General features: G+C 45.1%; 1 protein-coding gene across 4 annotated transcripts in view; it reads left to right on the top strand.

Moving 5' to 3' along the window:
• The window catches only part of TANGO6 (transport and golgi organization 6 homolog), a 180,659-nt gene extending 164,021 nt beyond the window's left edge, over positions 1-16,638 (top strand). The window contains exons 18-19 of one of the 4 annotated variants that reach the window (XR_016035983.1): positions 13,107-13,946; positions 14,253-16,635. Coding sequence is in view for 3 of the 4 variants with exons in the window: in XM_088830977.1 (XP_088687103.1) it covers positions 13,107-13,283 (177 nt within the window). In the remaining variant the exon portion in view is untranslated. Of the gene's footprint in view, positions 1-13,106 lie in introns of all 4 variants that reach the window. The other 3 variants (XM_088830977.1, XM_088830976.1, XM_088830975.1) reach the window with 3 other exon arrangements.
• The last annotated feature ends 677 nt before the right edge of the window (positions 16,639-17,315 follow it).

The following is a 17,315-nucleotide window of genomic DNA, read 5'->3' as shown; positions in this document are numbered from 1 at the left end:
CTGTCCTCAGCTAACATTTTTTTCAAAGGTTCCCTGTGGTCCCTAAGATAAAGGCTAGGCTCCCTAGCATGCTGGGCAGGTCCTTTATAATCTGGACCCCTCTGGACTTCATAACTCTCTCTCCTATACTTCCCCCCAGCAGCCCTGAGAACCTCGCACCAGCCCCACATAGTCAGTGTACTATTTCTTGCCTCCAGATATTGGTCCATACTGTTTCTTATGCCTCAAAGGCCTTCTCCTGCCCCAACCTGTCCATCTGATAAACTTGTATTCATCTTTTAGAACTCTAAATGTTCAATGTTCTGGTCTTTGTAAAAAGCCTATCCTGATTTCTCAGGCAAATTTAGTCCTCCTTTCTCCAGGCTCTGCAGTAGTTTATGTATCAGCTCAGGACCACAGTAGATATTGCATTTCTTTGTTCACCTCTGTTGTCAACAGGGGGCAGCCCCTGAACACACCGATCATATATTTTTTTTTTTTAAAGAAAATGTGGTAAAGGGACTTCCCTGGTGGCCCAGTGGCTAAGAATATGTGCTTCCAATGCAGGGGGCCTGGTCAGGGAATTAGATCTCACTTACCGCAACTAAAGACTAAAGGTCGCACATGTCACCGCAAAGATCAAAAATGCCACAACTAAGACCCAGTGCAACAAATAACTAATTTTTTAAATGCAGTAAATATACATGACACAGCACATCAGTAGCATTTACATTCACGTTTTTGTACTGCAATCACTGGCGTCCCTCTGCGGGACTCTTCGTCTCATAAAATGGAAAACCTGTACCCGTTAAATACTAATTCTCCCCCTCCTTCAGCTCCTTCCAACCCAGGGATCGAACCCAGGATCTTCCCAACCCAGGGATCAAACCAAGGTCTCCTGCATTGCAGGTGGATTCTTTACCAGCTGAGCCACCAGGGAAGCCCAACAATAGTGGAGTTGGTAGCCTATCCCTTCTCCAGGAGATCGTCCCAACTCGAGGAATCGAACCGGGGTTTCCTACATTGCAGGCGGATTCTTTACCAGCTGAACTACCAGGGAAGCCCACCCTTCAGCCCCTAGCAATCTCTGTCCTGTCCGACTCTGTGAATCTGACTACTTTTCCACTCACTCTTATATTCCCCAAATCTGGCACATTGCTTTGCACAGAATAACACTTAATAAATGTCTGTTGAGAGAGTGCGTGGACTCTTTTGTCTAAGATGCATGGAGCAATACATGTCTTAAATTTCTTTGTACCCACCTTTGCAACAAATAGACTGCTTAGATCTTAAACTGGAAATTCTGGGGCTTCCTAACTTTTCCAGTGTTCACCTTTCCCGAGATCAGAAGTTGCCCAAATAGGTGTTCTCGTTAGGAGGGAGTTTTACCTTCCTTACTCAGAAATGCCTACAGTTTTCATTGCAGTTGAGTTGTAGACGTGCTTTCCCCAGATCAGCTGGGAGGAGTCCTGAGGCATGGTGACAGAAAGAATACTGACAAGCAGCCAGAACTCGCTGCTTTTCAAAACTTGGCTTCACACACTCACACACACTTGGGTGTGTGTGTGTGTGTGTGTGTGTGTACGTTGCTGTCAAAATTGTAGCATATGTATTTTCCTTAATTCCTCCCATCTGAGCAGAGGTTTTTTGCTGTAATTACAGCTAACCTAGTAATGGAGGCAGCTGCATGCATTTTTGGGGAGCCTATAACTTTCTCTGTCTTCAGAGTTGCACTCAAAAAATAAAAAAGAATTGTATTCCAATGTACATGTTTAAGAACAAATTTTTTAAATATTTCAGGAAAAAAGATATTAATTTGTGGATCAAAATGTTTTTGACCCAGTCTCCTTGCTAGAAAATGCAAAATCTAGTAGTTGATAGTTAAGAAAATTCTATAAAGTGCAACAGGTCATGTCTTGATCCCATCACCCTTGCTCTTGGCACTTGGATTTTTCATGGCCAAAGTTGTCATAGTGAGGCTTCTTTGGAAACCATGACATGTCTCTTATGGAAATAGCAACCCACTCCTGGAAATGGATTGCCTGGGAAAATTTCATGGGATGCCTGGGAAATCCCGTGGACAGAGGAACCTGGCAGCCTGCTCCTTGGGGTTACAAAGTTGGACATGATTTAATGACTAAACAACAATGGCAACACCCAGTATTTCTGCCTAAAATGTTGCTTCGCTATATCCTGGCTGCTCATTAGAGTCACCTGGAGAGCATAAAAAGAAATAAAAAAATTCTTTTAAGCCTTTAACCCCATACCCCTAGTATTCTGATTCTTAGGTGTGAAGTGGGGGCCCACACATTTTAATAGTTCTCCAGGGGATTGTAATCTGCAGCAGAGGTAGAGAATCACTATGTTAGAATGATGGTGTTGCTCAGAGGCAGAGTCTGGGCTGTGTAGCAATACTTAAGCACTGGTGGGCAGGTTGCTTTTTCTGCTCTAGTGCATGCCATGTATATATGAACACATACTACCAACCCCGCCAGGACTTCAGTCACTATGGTTTTCTCTGACCTTTTGGTGTAACTCTGTAACCTTTTCTTCCTGAGGCATCTTGCACAGAGCGCTGAATTCCACTAGTGTGTGTGCATGCGTGCTCAGTCATCCAGTCGTGTCCAGCTCTTTGCTACCCCGTGGGCTGTAGCCCACCAGGCTCCTCAGTCCTTGGAATTTTCCAGGCAAGAATACTGGAGTGCCATTTCCTCCTCTAGGGGATTTCCCAACCCGGGGATTGAACTCACATCTTCTGCATTGACAGATAGCTCCTTTACCTCTGAGCCATCTAGGAAGCCTGAATTCCACCAGGCAGACCCTCTAAGCAGGGGTCCCCAACCTCCAGAATCTAATGCCTGATGATCTGAGGTGGAGCTGATGTAGTAATAATAGAAATAAAGTGCATAATAAATGTGGTGCACTTGACTCATCCTGAAACCATCCCCCAACACCCCAGTCCATGGAAAAACTGTCTTCCACGAAACCGGTCCCTGGTGCCGAAAAGGTTGAGGACTGCTACCTTAAGGGGAGTGGCCTGCACTTCCCTGATGGCCAGTCAAGCTGGACATGAGACTGTGTGAGCCACAGGAGCCTGGGGTGCTATGAGATGCCCCAAGCTAAGCAGTGCCCCAGAGGAAACCCACCACCTGCAGTCTGCCAGTAACCCAGCTGCTGTTCCTCCTCCTCCCTAGCCAGGCATCATCCAAGTCAGCTACTTTCAAAGTGCAGGAAAAAGGTCAGATTCTCTCCAGAGCATCCGCCTGTGTGTTGGATTTCCTAGTAAGAGCAGGGTTTGTAGTGAGACCTGATGGACGCAGGTTTGAATTCTAGCTATGTCCTTGAGCAAATCACTAAACCTCTGTAAATCCCCTTTCCCTATTTTGTCAACTGGGCCTCATAACACCTACCTCATAGGATTAAATGAGATAATGTGCATGAATGGCTTAGCAGTGACTGAAGCTAGTAAACACTCAGTGAATGGTAGTAGTGAGCCTTCACAGACGCTGTCTAATCCCATGTGGGAGGCATGAGTGTTGCTCGGCAGGGTGTCTGCATGGGAAGCTTCGAGGGCCAAGGAAAATGAAGCCCTTTTCCCCCCAGATGTGGTAATTGAGTACAGTTTGAAAGCTGGGGTTGTAATCCCCTTCCACAGACAAAGCGCCCCATCTCCTCTCCTGCGAGCAGCAGCCTGCTGCCTCTGCACATCCTCCGGCCATTTTTTCCTGCCTTCTTTGTTCTATTTCCGTGCCTGTGGGGATGTAGGAAAACTGCTGCCTTCCTCAGGTTGCTATTTAAAGACATTCTGAGAGATGCTGCCACTGCTGCTCCTAGCGCCACGTCGGCAGCTGCTCCAGTCCCTGCCACAGCAAGTGAACAGCCCCAGTGCCTACTTTTGTTTGGGATCCCTGAGCTGTTACCTTTCCCAGGGATTCACTGTAAAGCCCATCTTAGTCTTTGCCCCTCAACTGCCCAGCATCCCTGTAGCATTTTGAGTACATCACTAGTTACAAATTTCCCCTTATTCTTCAATGGAAATCATGCCTGATACCCCTTCATCCCCTCCTCACCCATCTCCACCTCGCACTTGAGATGCCCTTCTTATTTAATAGCCAGACACAACCCAGAAAGGGTAAAAATGCCATTTATCTCTGGGCCTAGCAGAGAAAAATACTTTAAGAATAAAAGGTTTTGAAAAGCTCAGTAACCTCCAGCATTAAGAATGCTGCCCTGAACTTCAGCATGTTTGAGATGATCTGTCAGGCACAGATAGGAATCTCTCAGCCATTAGTAATCCTGTCTTTCTCTGCTGACCCACCCAGCGCTTTTCAATGAAGTGTCTCAAAAGCCAGGTCTTTCTGTTTGAATTGGGCCTGATTTCTTTTTCACAGAGCCATCAAAGTGAAGTTTTAGGTTTTAACAGTAAAGCATTTATCCTTCTCTGGACCGAACTTCCTCAGTGAGGTTCAGATTGTCTGCCTCCATCCTGCTTCCCCAGTTTATTTTGTTTCCTGCCCGTTATCCAAGGGAGACCTCGGAGCTGGGCTGCTCTCTGCTTGCCCAGAAGAGCCCTTGCTGGTACTCTCAGCTCTGTGCAGGGTGCACACTGTGTCCCCGACCACCAGAACTCGACTCTGGCCCCGATCCCATGCTCAGACTGCATCAGACCTGTTTCCCCTCTCTTACAGCCGTCCCCTTGTCTTCTGACTCTCCTCCATTCATTCATCTTCCTGACTGCTCCTTCTTTGGCCCCTGCTCTCTATTTTTCACTTTCAGAGCTGAGCCTTTCCCCTTATTTTCTTAGCCCCTGGGTGGTAAATCCAATTACCTCAATGTCAGAATAATAGTACCACTAGTACTTTGAACTATTGATCACCACACTGTGACAGCAAAGCACCCTCACCTGCATTATCTCTTTGGCTGTCACAGTAAACTTGTAAGGCAGGCAATATATGTGCTTATGTTCCCCACTCCGTGATAGTGAAAGTAATAACCACTTGGAGAGGCAGGATAATCTAGTGGTTAATAAAGAGCATTGACTCAGATCCAGACAGCCAGGGTGTGACTCCTGCCTCCTGCTGTCACCAGCTGTGTGGACAAATTGGAGATGATAGTACCTCTCTCGTGGTGTTGCGAGGATTCAGTGAGTTACTAGAGATAAATTGCCTGGAACCACATCTGGCACATAATAGATATTATGTGGAGATTAGCTGTTGTTATCACATGTTCATTCATTCTTATGTTTGTCAAAGATTATTACCTGCCAGGCTCTGCTTGCCGTTTCAGGGATGCCAGAGCAGCAAGATGGACACAATCTGGCCTCAGAGCGGTTGCAGTATTTTTTAAAATATTTATTTATTTGGATGCACCTGGTCTTAGTTGGACAGCACATGGGATCTTCAGACTTCATTGCAACATGCAGAAACTTTAGTTGAGGCAAGCAGGATCTAGTTCGCTGACGGTGGATGGAACCTGGGCCGCCTGCATTGGGAGCTCAGAGTCTTAGTCACTGGATCACCAGGGAAGTCCCGAGATCACAGTATTAGTGCCACCTGTGCAGCTGCCACCACGTGCCAATCCTTGCGCTTGGATCTTTACAGATAGTAATTCTCACAACAGCTTTAAAAGGAAGCAGTGTTATTCCCATCCCGAGAGGAAATCTTTGGTGTTCCAAAAGCCCAAGTGGTTTGCTCAGGATTCCCCAGCTGGTAATTGGGTGCCAGGATTCACTTCACCCAGTTCACCTGCCAGCAGACCATTAGGTTCAACTCTGCATGTCTGTCTCCCCCAGTCAGTGGTGAGCTCCTGAGGGTTGGAGCTGGCCCTCAGCACCCAGCTTGCTGAGCTCAGTCTCCTGCACACATTTCGGGAAATGTTGGCCAGCTTGTACTCTGTTGTTGATGCTTGACTCTGTCCCATAACTAGTCTCTTCTGATCTCGCTCACTTCCTTCAGACATCAAGCTGACATTGGTTTTTGGTTTTAATTTATTTGGCCGCACCAGGTCTTAGTTGCAGCATGTGGGATCTTTAATCTTAGTTTTGGCATGCAGAATCTTTAGTTGTGGCATTCAAACCCTTAATTATGGCAAGTGGATTCTAGTTCCTTCACCAGCGGTCGACCTTGGGCCCCCTGCATTGGGAGCATGCAGTCTTAGCCACTGGACACCAGGAAAGTCCCCATATGTTGGTTTTAACATGGAAGCACAGGGGTCAAGATGAGGATTCTCAAAGGTTGACCTAACTTCCTCATGCCACACCTGATGCTTATTTCAGCCTATCTTTAAACAGAACTAGTTGGGTTCTGGGGTTGCCTCCTCTTCTGGGCCCCAGTCAGAGAATTTTTTTGTCTGCCAGGTCAGTATCCAGCCACCAACTCCAGTTCACTTATTTCTCATGTCAGATCCTGCCTTTTATTTCAGGGTCTGACTTCCCTGTTCTTTCTCTGCTTTTGTCTTTGTGCCCAGCACTTATTTCTTAAGCACAAATGGAATCACAATTCTTCTAGCTCTATAGAAGACTGAATTTCTCAATAGTTAGTGTGTGCTAACATTTAACTTTTTAACCCTTTCATATTTACTAATCCATTTTTTCCTTAAATATTACAGAAATACAGGTGGAAAGTCCTCCTCTAGATCCCGCTTTCTGGAATTCGTATTTCTGTAAATGTCTCATCTTTGGCCATTTTTATGTCTTATTGATCTCACATAATAATACAAAAGAATAGCAATTTCACTTACTTTAGTTTCATTTGTAAAATCACCTGGAAGTGTGACTTTTAAAATAATTTTTAAATATAAATGAATACTAATTGCTAAATGTATTTACTCATGGAGTTTGTGTTAGAGAGGTAGTTTGACTAGAGACTTTTTTTTTCCTTCCTCAGTTTCCCAGATATTCTGGATTGTGGTTATATTGTCTTTATAATCAAATATATAGATAAGCTTAGGAATTAAAGTGAAGAAAGCTATTCGCCATGTATTTCTTCTTTTGATCTTAACACAGTGATATAACCACCACTCTGGGCGTGTTTGGGGTCAAGCTCATTGAAAGAGTCAAACAGTCTTCTTGGTTTTCCATTGAAAAGGCACCTGTGCGCCCAAGGCAGTCTTTCGCTCACACAGTCCCTTTTCAGTGGGTCGTGCCTCATCTGGCTTTTCTAAGCCATGTCTAACCCGAAAGACTGCCTGTGTCCCTGAAGCGTCAGCTTTGTGTGTTCCAGGGAACTGGCCCCTGGAAGGGCGAGGGTGGAGGGGGAGGAGAGGAAGTGTGTGTTGCACCCACACTCTTTTCTTAAAAGCACCTGACCCCCATCCCTTTCCAAAGAGCTTTTAGACTAGGAATCTGGGTTCTTCTTGAAACCCTCCCTGGCCCACCCCACTCGCACCCTCCACCACCTCTCCCTAGAGTCCTGGGGCCTTGCTGCGTGCGGGGATGAAGAGCAGGTGTGTTGAACTCTTAATGAGAGGTTTCCTCTGTGGGATTGCCTATATCCTGCCCACCACAGAGGCTCCTGTGAGTAACTTTACCTTTGAACTCTCCTTGTTTTCAGCCCCTGATCCATGGGATTTGGTGACAATCCCTGGCTGGCGGAAAGCTTTGATCCTTGGGGAGTCCAGAGGAAGTCCTGTGATGTGTGGGATCCTCAGCGCTATAGGGATTGGGGAGAAGTCTCAGGGTGGGTTGCTAAGACAGACCCATTAATTAAGAAGGAGCCTTTTTCCTAACACTCAGTTACCTAAAAAAGGAGCTCCGGTAACTGATAACAAGGGACTCAGCACCCCTCAAGTATGAAGTGGTGTTTGCACAAGCATTATTGTTGTTTTAAGGACACAGCAGTGCCAAGAAAAAATTCCTGCCCACACGAGCAAACAAAAAACACCTTAGCAACCAGAATACCTTAGAACTCTCCTTTTTAACAAAGAAAAGCTCATCTTACTTTGTTTTTGTCTTCTTTTTTTAAATTGGAATACAATTGCTTTACAGTGTTGTTTTAGTTTTCTCATGTACAGTGAAGTAAATCAGCCGTGTGCATACATATATGCCCTTCCTCTTGGACTTCCCTCCCACGTGACACCCCTCTCGGTCGTGACACAGCAGTGAGCTGAGCTCCCTGTGCTATATCACAGCTTCTCACTATCTGTTTTACACATGGTCGTGTATATATGTCAATCCAGATCTCCCATTAGGAGGCTCTAGCGAAAGATCTTTAAGGTATTTCTGACTAGGTGAAAGAAGAAGAAAAAGAGATGACCTTATAATAAACAATGGGAGCACTAGAATTTCTGTATAAGAGACACTGGGCTATAATCCATTGAAGAGAGTGTTGGGAGATTTGTCTTTAAGTGTTATTCACAAACAGGCATGCTGGTTTGCTTAGACTTTGCATTTATTTGAGGTGGTTTGAGGGTGAGGGGACAGACAGTAAAACTTCCCCTGGCCACTCTACTGTGCCAGCCATTGGCTACAAATAAAAGTCAGAGTGAAGGCCTTTTCGCATGGCAGGGAAGTGTTCCTCCTCACCTCCACAGGCAGAAATCACTTCCTTTGCTTCCGTGAAATCACATACACTTATCTCTTAGACTGAGGATCACACTGTCCGGTGTGCGTGTCTGCCTCCCTGCTGGGCTGTAGCTGCCAGAGGGTAGGGTTTGTATGTTATTCACCTTTTATCACCAGCACACTGCCTGGGCACGAAGTAGGCCCTCAGTAACGATTATTGAATGAGTGAGTAAGCATGAGGCAGTCGCTGTGGGGAGTCATCCTCTTTCCAGAATTGTTTCTCCTTTTCACACTGGCAGCCTTGGGGAAGGAGAAAGCTAGGTTATGAAAGGGCAGCAAGTGATAGTGCCAGAGTCAGACACCTACCTGTGCGTCATGACCCAGCAGCTCCGGAGAACATCAGGAGACAGCCGCACGGCAGAGGTGAGGTGGCATCTTTGTGGACTTTGCCTGTAGGATTCAGGCATTTAATGCTGAGACATTGGGCAAAGAGCAGAGAATTGTCTGTAGGGCCAAGTGCATAATATGTGGGGCCCAGTGCAAAATGAAAATGCAGGGTCACTTGTTAAAAAACAAACAAACAAGGAGAAAGTACCATTCAGGGTTTTTAAATATCAAGTTGTTTTCCTTTTTTCCACAGTCTCTCTGTCCTTTGACTTGTCAAGGTGTTTATTATTTGCTGTTCAGTTCAGTTCAGTCGCTCAGTCGTGTCCTACTCTCCGCGACCCCATGAATCACAGCACGCCAGGCCTCCCTGTCCATCACCAACTACCTTTTATGTGTTAGACCATTATCATGGATTTTACTAACATCTTTATATTGTGTGATGCCAATTTCAAATGTTTAACTCATTGAAACCCACACGTTTACCTCATATGTGGGATCACCAAAATTATACAATTTGTATTCTGTAGCTCATGCATATGTATTTCCTTCCTAGCAGAACAGTGGAGAGTCTGCACAAAATTAACTGTTTTTATTTCACATCTTGATACATGCTTATCTTACCAACACCCTTTACCTTCAGTTTACTGATGGATAAGAAAAAGGTGAAAGAACAAGAGCTGTGGGCTGTCCTGTTTCCTTCTCTGTCATCGTTTTCAGCATAAATGGCTGGCTATCACGGGGAATCCACGCAGAGGATATGATGGATTCCTTCCTCATCCATGTTTCTTGGAAAGTCGTCGTCTGCTTACTATGCTTGAAGCAAGTGGTGGTTTCGACGAAAGTGTGACCTCTCCAGGCTTTCAGTGCCTTCACTTTTCAGTCATGAATGTAACAGGTACCCTGCCCTGGTAGAGGCTTCAGGGCTAGCTGAACTTCCACATGTCATAGGTGCATCAGAGCTGAGCTCATGGGGCACCGGCAGGAATTGGGAACACACGTATGGGGCAGATCTCCTCTGCTCACTCTCAGGCTCCTGTATCATATTGAACTTCACTTATAAAATACAAGCTCAAAGATGCAATTATTAAGTGTCAGGTTGCAGCAGCAGACCATTAAACCAGGCATGGGGCCCTCTTGATCATGGGACCCTGTGTGGCTGCACAGGTCACACACCTGTGAATCAGGCCTGGTTTCATGACACTGTTTCAGTGGATGTTCTTAGAATTTTTAGCTTTTACCAAGTGACAGACTAGCCAGGAATAGCATGCATGTGTGCCTTCTCTCATTTATAAATAGTTTTTAGATACTTGCCATGTGCCAGTCACTTTGTGAGGCATTGAGATTACACCAGAGTGTACAAGGCAAAGACATGGCATCAGCATCAGTAGTACCTGTGAGCTAGTGAGGAAAATATATTTTTAGTTACACAGTGAGTATTTAAATTCCAATTGTGAGAGAGGCTACAGACACAACTCTGAAAGGCTTACCTAGGTGGGAGCTAGGATGTGGCATTTCAGGCTGAGGGTGAGGAGGACTTGTAGGTGAAGGGAGAGCAAAGGTGGTCTCCCAGAGGGAACAGCATAAGCAAAGGCCTTGAGCTGGGGAGGGGCTTTGCTCAGACAAGGAAAGAAGGCCTGCACAGCTGGAGCGCAGGGACAAGACGGAGACCAGCAGGTGGCCTGGGGAGCTGGTTTTGTGTCCCCCACCCCCTGCCTTCTACTCTCCAGTGCCCATGCTGTTCGACAATATCAAATGATGGAAAGGGCTCTGTTTCTATTCTTTTTTTTTTTCTTTTCATTAATTTATTTATTTGACTGTCCTGGATCCTCAGTTGCAGCGTAAGGAATCTTTTTCTTTAGTTGCAGTATGTGGGATCTTTAGTTGAGGCATGAGAACTCTTAGTTGGAACATAAGGGATCTATTTCTCTGACCAGGGATTGAACCCAGGCCCCCTGCATTGGAAGCATGAAATCTTGGCCATTGGACCACCAGGGAAGTCCCTCATCCTCTGTTCTTTAGCAAGTTCAAGATGTGTGATGCTACATACTTAGTGTACTTGTGTGGAATGTTCAGGGGATCGTGGGGCCAGATGTAAGTGTACTAGCTACCCACTGAATTAACCATTTCCCATCATTTTTGTTCACCATTTCCAGTTTAATTCCTGTTCCTAAAATATGACCTCTGTTTCCTCGAACCTCTTTTCACACACTTTCTGCTCTCAGGAACTTTCCTTGTTCTGTTCTATATTGTCTTCTTTTACCGCCAGAGGGTAAACAGACTCACCACCAGAGGGTAAGCTTTTAAAAACAGGTTCTGTGTCTCCTTTACCTATTAAATGGCCATAGGAAAATCTTTGTCTAGTAGTTAATTCAGTTCAAAAATGGCATATTTATTTTTAATAGATTATATATTCATAAAATACAATATAAAACTGGCACAAAAGGGTATGTAATCCCCCCATCTCTCTCCAGTTTCCCTTGCTGGAGGCAACCAGTATTTTGCAGAGATAATCTGTGTCTATTGTATATAAACTATTATATATATATTTATTACATGGTTTTTATGAAAAGCCATAGAAGCGAAAGAATGAAAGAATTTCTCCATTCTCCTATTCCTTATTTTATCTATTAGAAAGATGCAAACTTAAAACAACAAGGTGCTATTTTTCCATTAATTTAATTAGCAAAGGTAAAGAGTTTGCAATACTTATGAGAATATGGGGAAATAGTTTTCAAAGTGATAGGTAAAAATATAAATTATTACAACCTCTCTAGCCAGCTATCAAGATTTTTACTGCACATTACCCTTTGACCTTGGAATTCCATTTCTGGATATTTGTCCTGCAGATACACTTGTGCATGTCTGCAAAGATTAGGTATCAGAATGTTTATTGCAATAATTTTTGTAATAGGAAAAGATCTTCAAAATATGTTGGGTGGAGTGGGAATCATGGTACTTAGCAGTGTAGCATATAATTCTGGGCTTTAAAAAGGGGAAGGGAGAAAAAGGCATATATATATATATGCTTATAAACACCTAGAATATTTCGCACAATTAAGAATGATATCCTCTGAGAAGAGAAATTAGGAGTCTTGGTAGAAGAGAGACTTATTTTTTAATATGGTCTTCTTTATACTGTATTACCTCTTCAATAAAAATGAACAGGTAAGAACACAGACTCTGAAAGTTTAAAAACTGGCTCCTCCTTTCTTTAGCCAAATGATGTTGGGAGTTTACTTAACCCTCTAATTGACTCTGTTTCTTCATCTGTAAAGTGGGGCTAATAACTTCCCATTATACGACTGGCATAAAAATTAGATAATATAAAGAAAATACCTAGTACCTGAACCAAAAATGTAGCTTTTGAGGCAAAGAGTCCTAGACCAAAAGTACTTTGCAAGTAGCTGCAGACAAGATATGTGACCCACTGTGACCTGGACTCTTCAGTCCTTCCTCTGACCAAATGATCCCTAAGTCCCCTTATACTGAGTTTCCCTGCCCTCTTGCTAGAAGAACCCATTTCTTGCTAGAAGTTCTGACTTCCAAGCCAGGAGGATTTGGGACAAAATTAGAAGCTCCTAGGAGGAGGTGCTTTGTTCTCTGGCACCTTCCCAGTTCCATATGAGACCATCAGATCAGAGTATTGGACAAGAAGAAATGGGTCAGACTGTGTTTATGGAATCCTATCTTGTTTCCCATTGCAGTGTTGGAGTTGAAAAAAGCTACAGAGTGGCTGAGGGAATTGCACCAAAATGAAACTGGTGGAAAATTTTTAAAGGAGTGGCAAGGGAAAGCTTGGTTGCCAAAGAATAGCCTCCTGGGTTTCATAAGCTAGATGCCAGTTCTGTGGGTGTCACAGAGGGCTTTGTGGGAGTTAGTGGGGGAGGATGCTAGGAACATCTGCGTCGGGCGGTACTGCCTGCCTGTGGTCCTGAGGTTGGTGCCATGCTTTGGGACTGAAGAAAAGGGTCTGGGATCTCTACTTGGGTTAGGGGCTAAAAGGGAGTAGCAACCACAAAGGCTAGCATAGTAAGGGATCAAGAGTGCGTGAGAAACCCAAAGGGAAGCCTGTCTCAGTACAGCTGCCCCACTCCCGTCTCCCACCTGAGAGGACGTTTTATCTTCTTAAAGGAGCCTGTGGGTTTCCTCCCAGAACGCCTCAGATAGGAGAAGGCAGTTAGGTCACTCAGAAAATTTGGCACAGTGGACAGATGGCCTTGACTCTGTCTCTCTCGTCCAGGTGCTGAGGGACGTCCTCAAGGATCTCTACCGCCTGCTGAAGCACGTGGTGTGTTTGGAGCCCGATGACGTGGCCAGGCTTCATGCCCAGTTGGCCCTCGAAGAGCTGGATGAGATCATGAGAAACTTCCTGTTTCCACCACAGAAGCTGGAGAAAAAGATCACAGTCTTGCCATAGACTAGCCTCGAAGGACTCGGAGGAGGCAGAGGGACCAAGCATCCTGAGCAGTGTCCAGGCCTTCCAGCAGGTGGCCCCACTGCCCCTTTGGAGCTGGCAGTATGGCTGCCCCTGCAGGTGGCTTTCTGTCTCTGGTCATGTGTGTCTTCAGGCGGACCTTCCTGTATCATCTGTTTAGTCACACTGCATCCAGCCTAAAGTGTGTACCAATAGAAGAGATTACAGGTCTCATTGATCTGAACATTTTTCACTGTAGCATTCAGAGAAGGACATCTACCTGAAGGAAGTATATTTTTAACACAACCGATGGAATTTGGTTAATTAACCATTCTCTTACAACTTGAGTATAAAAGAGGTTGACTACTCACCTATCATATCTGATATTCTTCCCTGCTGATGGTCCCTTTTGTGATGAGGAGCAGCCAGGGCTTGTCATCCTTGACTGTTCAGGAGGCATTTCAGAGGATGGAGATGCAGTTGGTGGTAGGGAGGGAAAGGAATTTGTTATCAAAATGTGCAAAAATGGAATAAAATAAACTCAACTGGAAAGAATAACAGGTCTGAATCTGGTCCTCTGCTATTGAGATGAAAAGCTGTAGCACTGAGGAGGATTTGATCTCCAGAAAAAAGAATCAAACTGGTTGAATCTTCCAGAGAAGAAGGGTAAGCGCTGTGTTTGCCCTCCCAGGCCATTTTCTTTCACTTCCTCTGCTGCTGTTTGCACAGAGTTGCCCTGATAATAGGAGAAAAGAGCCATGAACATCTCAGATGAGAGTTTATATCCTGCCTTCAGTCTTATGCTCCTTTAGACTGAGGAATGCTTAGACAGTGTGTTCATACTAAATGCCAGTTGTAAGTGTGCTATTTATTGGTGACCTGATGCCATGTTTACTGAAGTCATTTCACATGTAATGCCATAGATGTCTTTTTACCAATTTACATATTTCGACCTCTGAATTTTGATTGCAGCTAAAAGAGAAGACAAAAAGGAGAAACTGGATGACTGCTTCAGACAAGCCCTCTCTGTCATCAACAATTTGGTGAGGCTAACCCAGAGCCTTTAACCAGTCCGCAGGGATGAATTTTGTTGGAGTTTTATCCCCACTCTCTGGTGACCAGGCCCAGCAGAAGCAAAACAGTTTCCCAAAACTCTCAAGTGACTGAAGGATCTGTCTGCAAGCAGGTCCATTTGCCAGTTAACCTCAGACTATTTCCCTCTGGCCAAATTACGGACATGGTCTTTAGCTTAGAACCTTTGTGGTGAGCAGTGAATTAGAATGTAGGGAGTCAGGTATTTTTAAGGAATATTTCCATTCAGCTAAGGTATCGAGATTATTCCATTCTCCAGATCAGAGATGTCTAGAGCATCAGGATTGGACTGTAAGATCAGAGAAGAATCTCCTGTGGACCAGTTGGATAGACACTGAAAGTTTTTATTTCTTGGCCTTCCTGTAACTAAACTCTATACCACGCTCTTAAGATAATCAGATGTGTCAGACCATTGGTTTAATTTACAACTTTATTTGCATTAAATGCATTGCAATTCTTAGGACATACCCTAATGGATCAACTTGATTAGACTGAGAAACTCTCCAGTATAAACACCCATCTAGTCTTGGTCCCTTTATCTCCATTTAGAAGTTGTTTCTTAATTTGAATTATTTGGCAACTGGCTAAAAGCATCTGTTCTTTATTGATTTTGATATATTCAATTTCAGAGAGTGACTTTTTCTGTCCTTGTTACCAAACTCACAAGGGTCATTGTGTATGCTTAGTTGCTCAGTCGTGTCTGACTATTTGTGGCCCTCTGGACCCCTGCCAGGCTCCTCTACCCATGGAATTTTCTAGGAAAGAAAATGGAGTGGGGTGCCATTTCCTACTCCAGGGGATCTTCCCAGCCCAGGAGCGAACCCGTGTCTCTTGCATCTCTGCATTAGTAAGTGGATTCTTTACCATTAGCACCACCTGGGAAGCCCAAACTCAAGGGGAGGGACACGTTAATGTCACCCTCCTAAACACCAAAGATGACCAAAACATTAAAAGTTTCCAAATTATAATCTCCCATGTTTATCTATATAGATATTATATAGATATGTGTATACACCTCCATCCTTGAGAAAGAGCATGAGAATTTAGAGCTTTAGGATACTAGAAACACAAAACTTAGAAAAAGGTACAGAATTCCAGGGGCAGGTGGCAGGAGCGGTGGTGACAGTTCCCTGCACAGGCCTGTAAGGTGTGTCTGCTTCTGTGTCCCAGCTGCGTCCCTCCACTTGCCTCCACCTCTGCTCATCTCTTCTTCTGGGGCCATCTTCTCCTGCTGCTCCTCCGGGCTGCTCCCTCCGTCTCTGCCACCGAAGCTCTCCTGGCCTCTCACCTCCAGTTCCTCCACTGCATAGTGGTCTGCCCAAGCTCCCCTGTATCACTCATGGGTCTTTTACTTGCGCTCCCTTCCCTTCCCTGCTGCTTATTCCTCTTCCAGGGCCACTGGCACAGCTCCCTTGATCTCCAGAGGATGGGACTGTGGCAGAAGACCAGCAAGGGGCCAAAAGCTGTGGCTGCAGCCAAACCCAGGCACTCTGCCCAAGCATCAACTGCTTCATCAGGTTAGACTTCCTGGACATTCTGGATAGCTTCCCTCTCTGGTATGCTGTCTTTCCTCCTCGGCACGTATCTGCCCTTTTACACACCCTCTGTTATTTATTTGTCTGTTCATTCATTCATTTATGCTCTATTGTGTGGCACGGGGGATCTTTAGTTCTCTAACCAAGGATCGAACCCTGCATTGGGAGTGTGGAGTCTTACCGCCAGACCACCAGGGACGTCCCCACCCTCTGTTTTTTAATCAGAAACCTCCCAACTTGCACTTTGTTCCATGTCATCTCTCCAGACACACACTTTTCCATATTTTCATGTTCTTGTTCTTTCTTCACCTCTCTTCTCCATTCCTTCACTTTCCTCTGGCTCTGCCAATCCATTCCCAGATAACAGCCAACCAGGGACGGTGGGTAGGAAAGCAAATCACAATGACAGCAGCTTGTCGAGCACCTACTATGTGCCAGATGCTGTACCAGGCGCCGAGAACACAGCAGCGAACAAAACCCTGACCTTCAGGGAGAGCTGACACTATAGCAGAAGTAGCCAGACAAGAAATAAGATAAAGAATATAATATCAAATGGTGATAGATGCTATAGGGGGAAATGAGGTCAGGAATTGGGCTGCATATGGGCTGAGAGCTGTAAGTTTGGATAAATTGTCCAGAGAAGGCCTCCCTGAGAAGCTGATATTTGAGTAAAGATCAGAAAGAGGTGAAGGAGCAGACGTAAAGATACTTGGAGGAAGAGTAGTCCAGGCAGAGGAAGTGGCAAGTGCCAGGGTCCAGGGTGGGAGAGGAGAGAGGTGAAAGAGGAGGGATGGTGTGAGCCCACTGGAAATGGAGGGGTGGGGGATGCACAGCCTGTGGACCACTTTTGAGTGAGGTAGGGGCAGCCGCAGACCTATTTCCAGCTGAAGCCCCTTCAGCATGTTTCTGGTGTTTCTTAAGATTCTTTTTTTTCCTTTAAATGTGGGCCATTTTAAAGTGTTTATTGAATTTGTTCAATATTACTTCTGCTTTGTGTTTTGGTGTTTTGGCCAGGAGGCATGTGGGATCTTAGTTCCCTGACCAGGGATCAAACCCGCACCCCCTGCATTGGAAGGTGAAGTCTCTTTCAGCTTGTTTTTGGAAAGTACTTTGAGGCCAAGGAGATGAAAGCTGTAAAATGGGAAATACATTGAGGCAAAGGGAATTCATACCCAACCACGGTTTTTTTTCCCCCTTAGTCCTATGGAAGCAGTGAGCCCTGTCCCCTTTCACACCCTCCTTCTTTGGCAGCAGAAGAAAGAGGACAGCAGCTCTGTGGGTCTGGCCTCCGTCCCCGCCCTGCTCCAGCTCTTTGTCTGTGAGGCTGTGAGTGAATGGAGCCTTGCCTGCCACCTGCCTGTGACTCACAGGCAGTCCCTCCGTGGAGGGACAGCCAGGGCGAGTGAAA

Source organism: Moschus berezovskii, chromosome 22 (genome assembly GCF_049115385.1).
Source record: "Moschus berezovskii isolate FMDL1 chromosome 22, NW_MosBer_1.0, whole genome shotgun sequence".
In the NCBI taxonomy this organism is placed as follows: domain Eukaryota; kingdom Metazoa; phylum Chordata; class Mammalia; order Artiodactyla; family Moschidae; genus Moschus; species Moschus berezovskii.
This window is presented reverse-complemented; position numbering and strand designations above follow the sequence as displayed.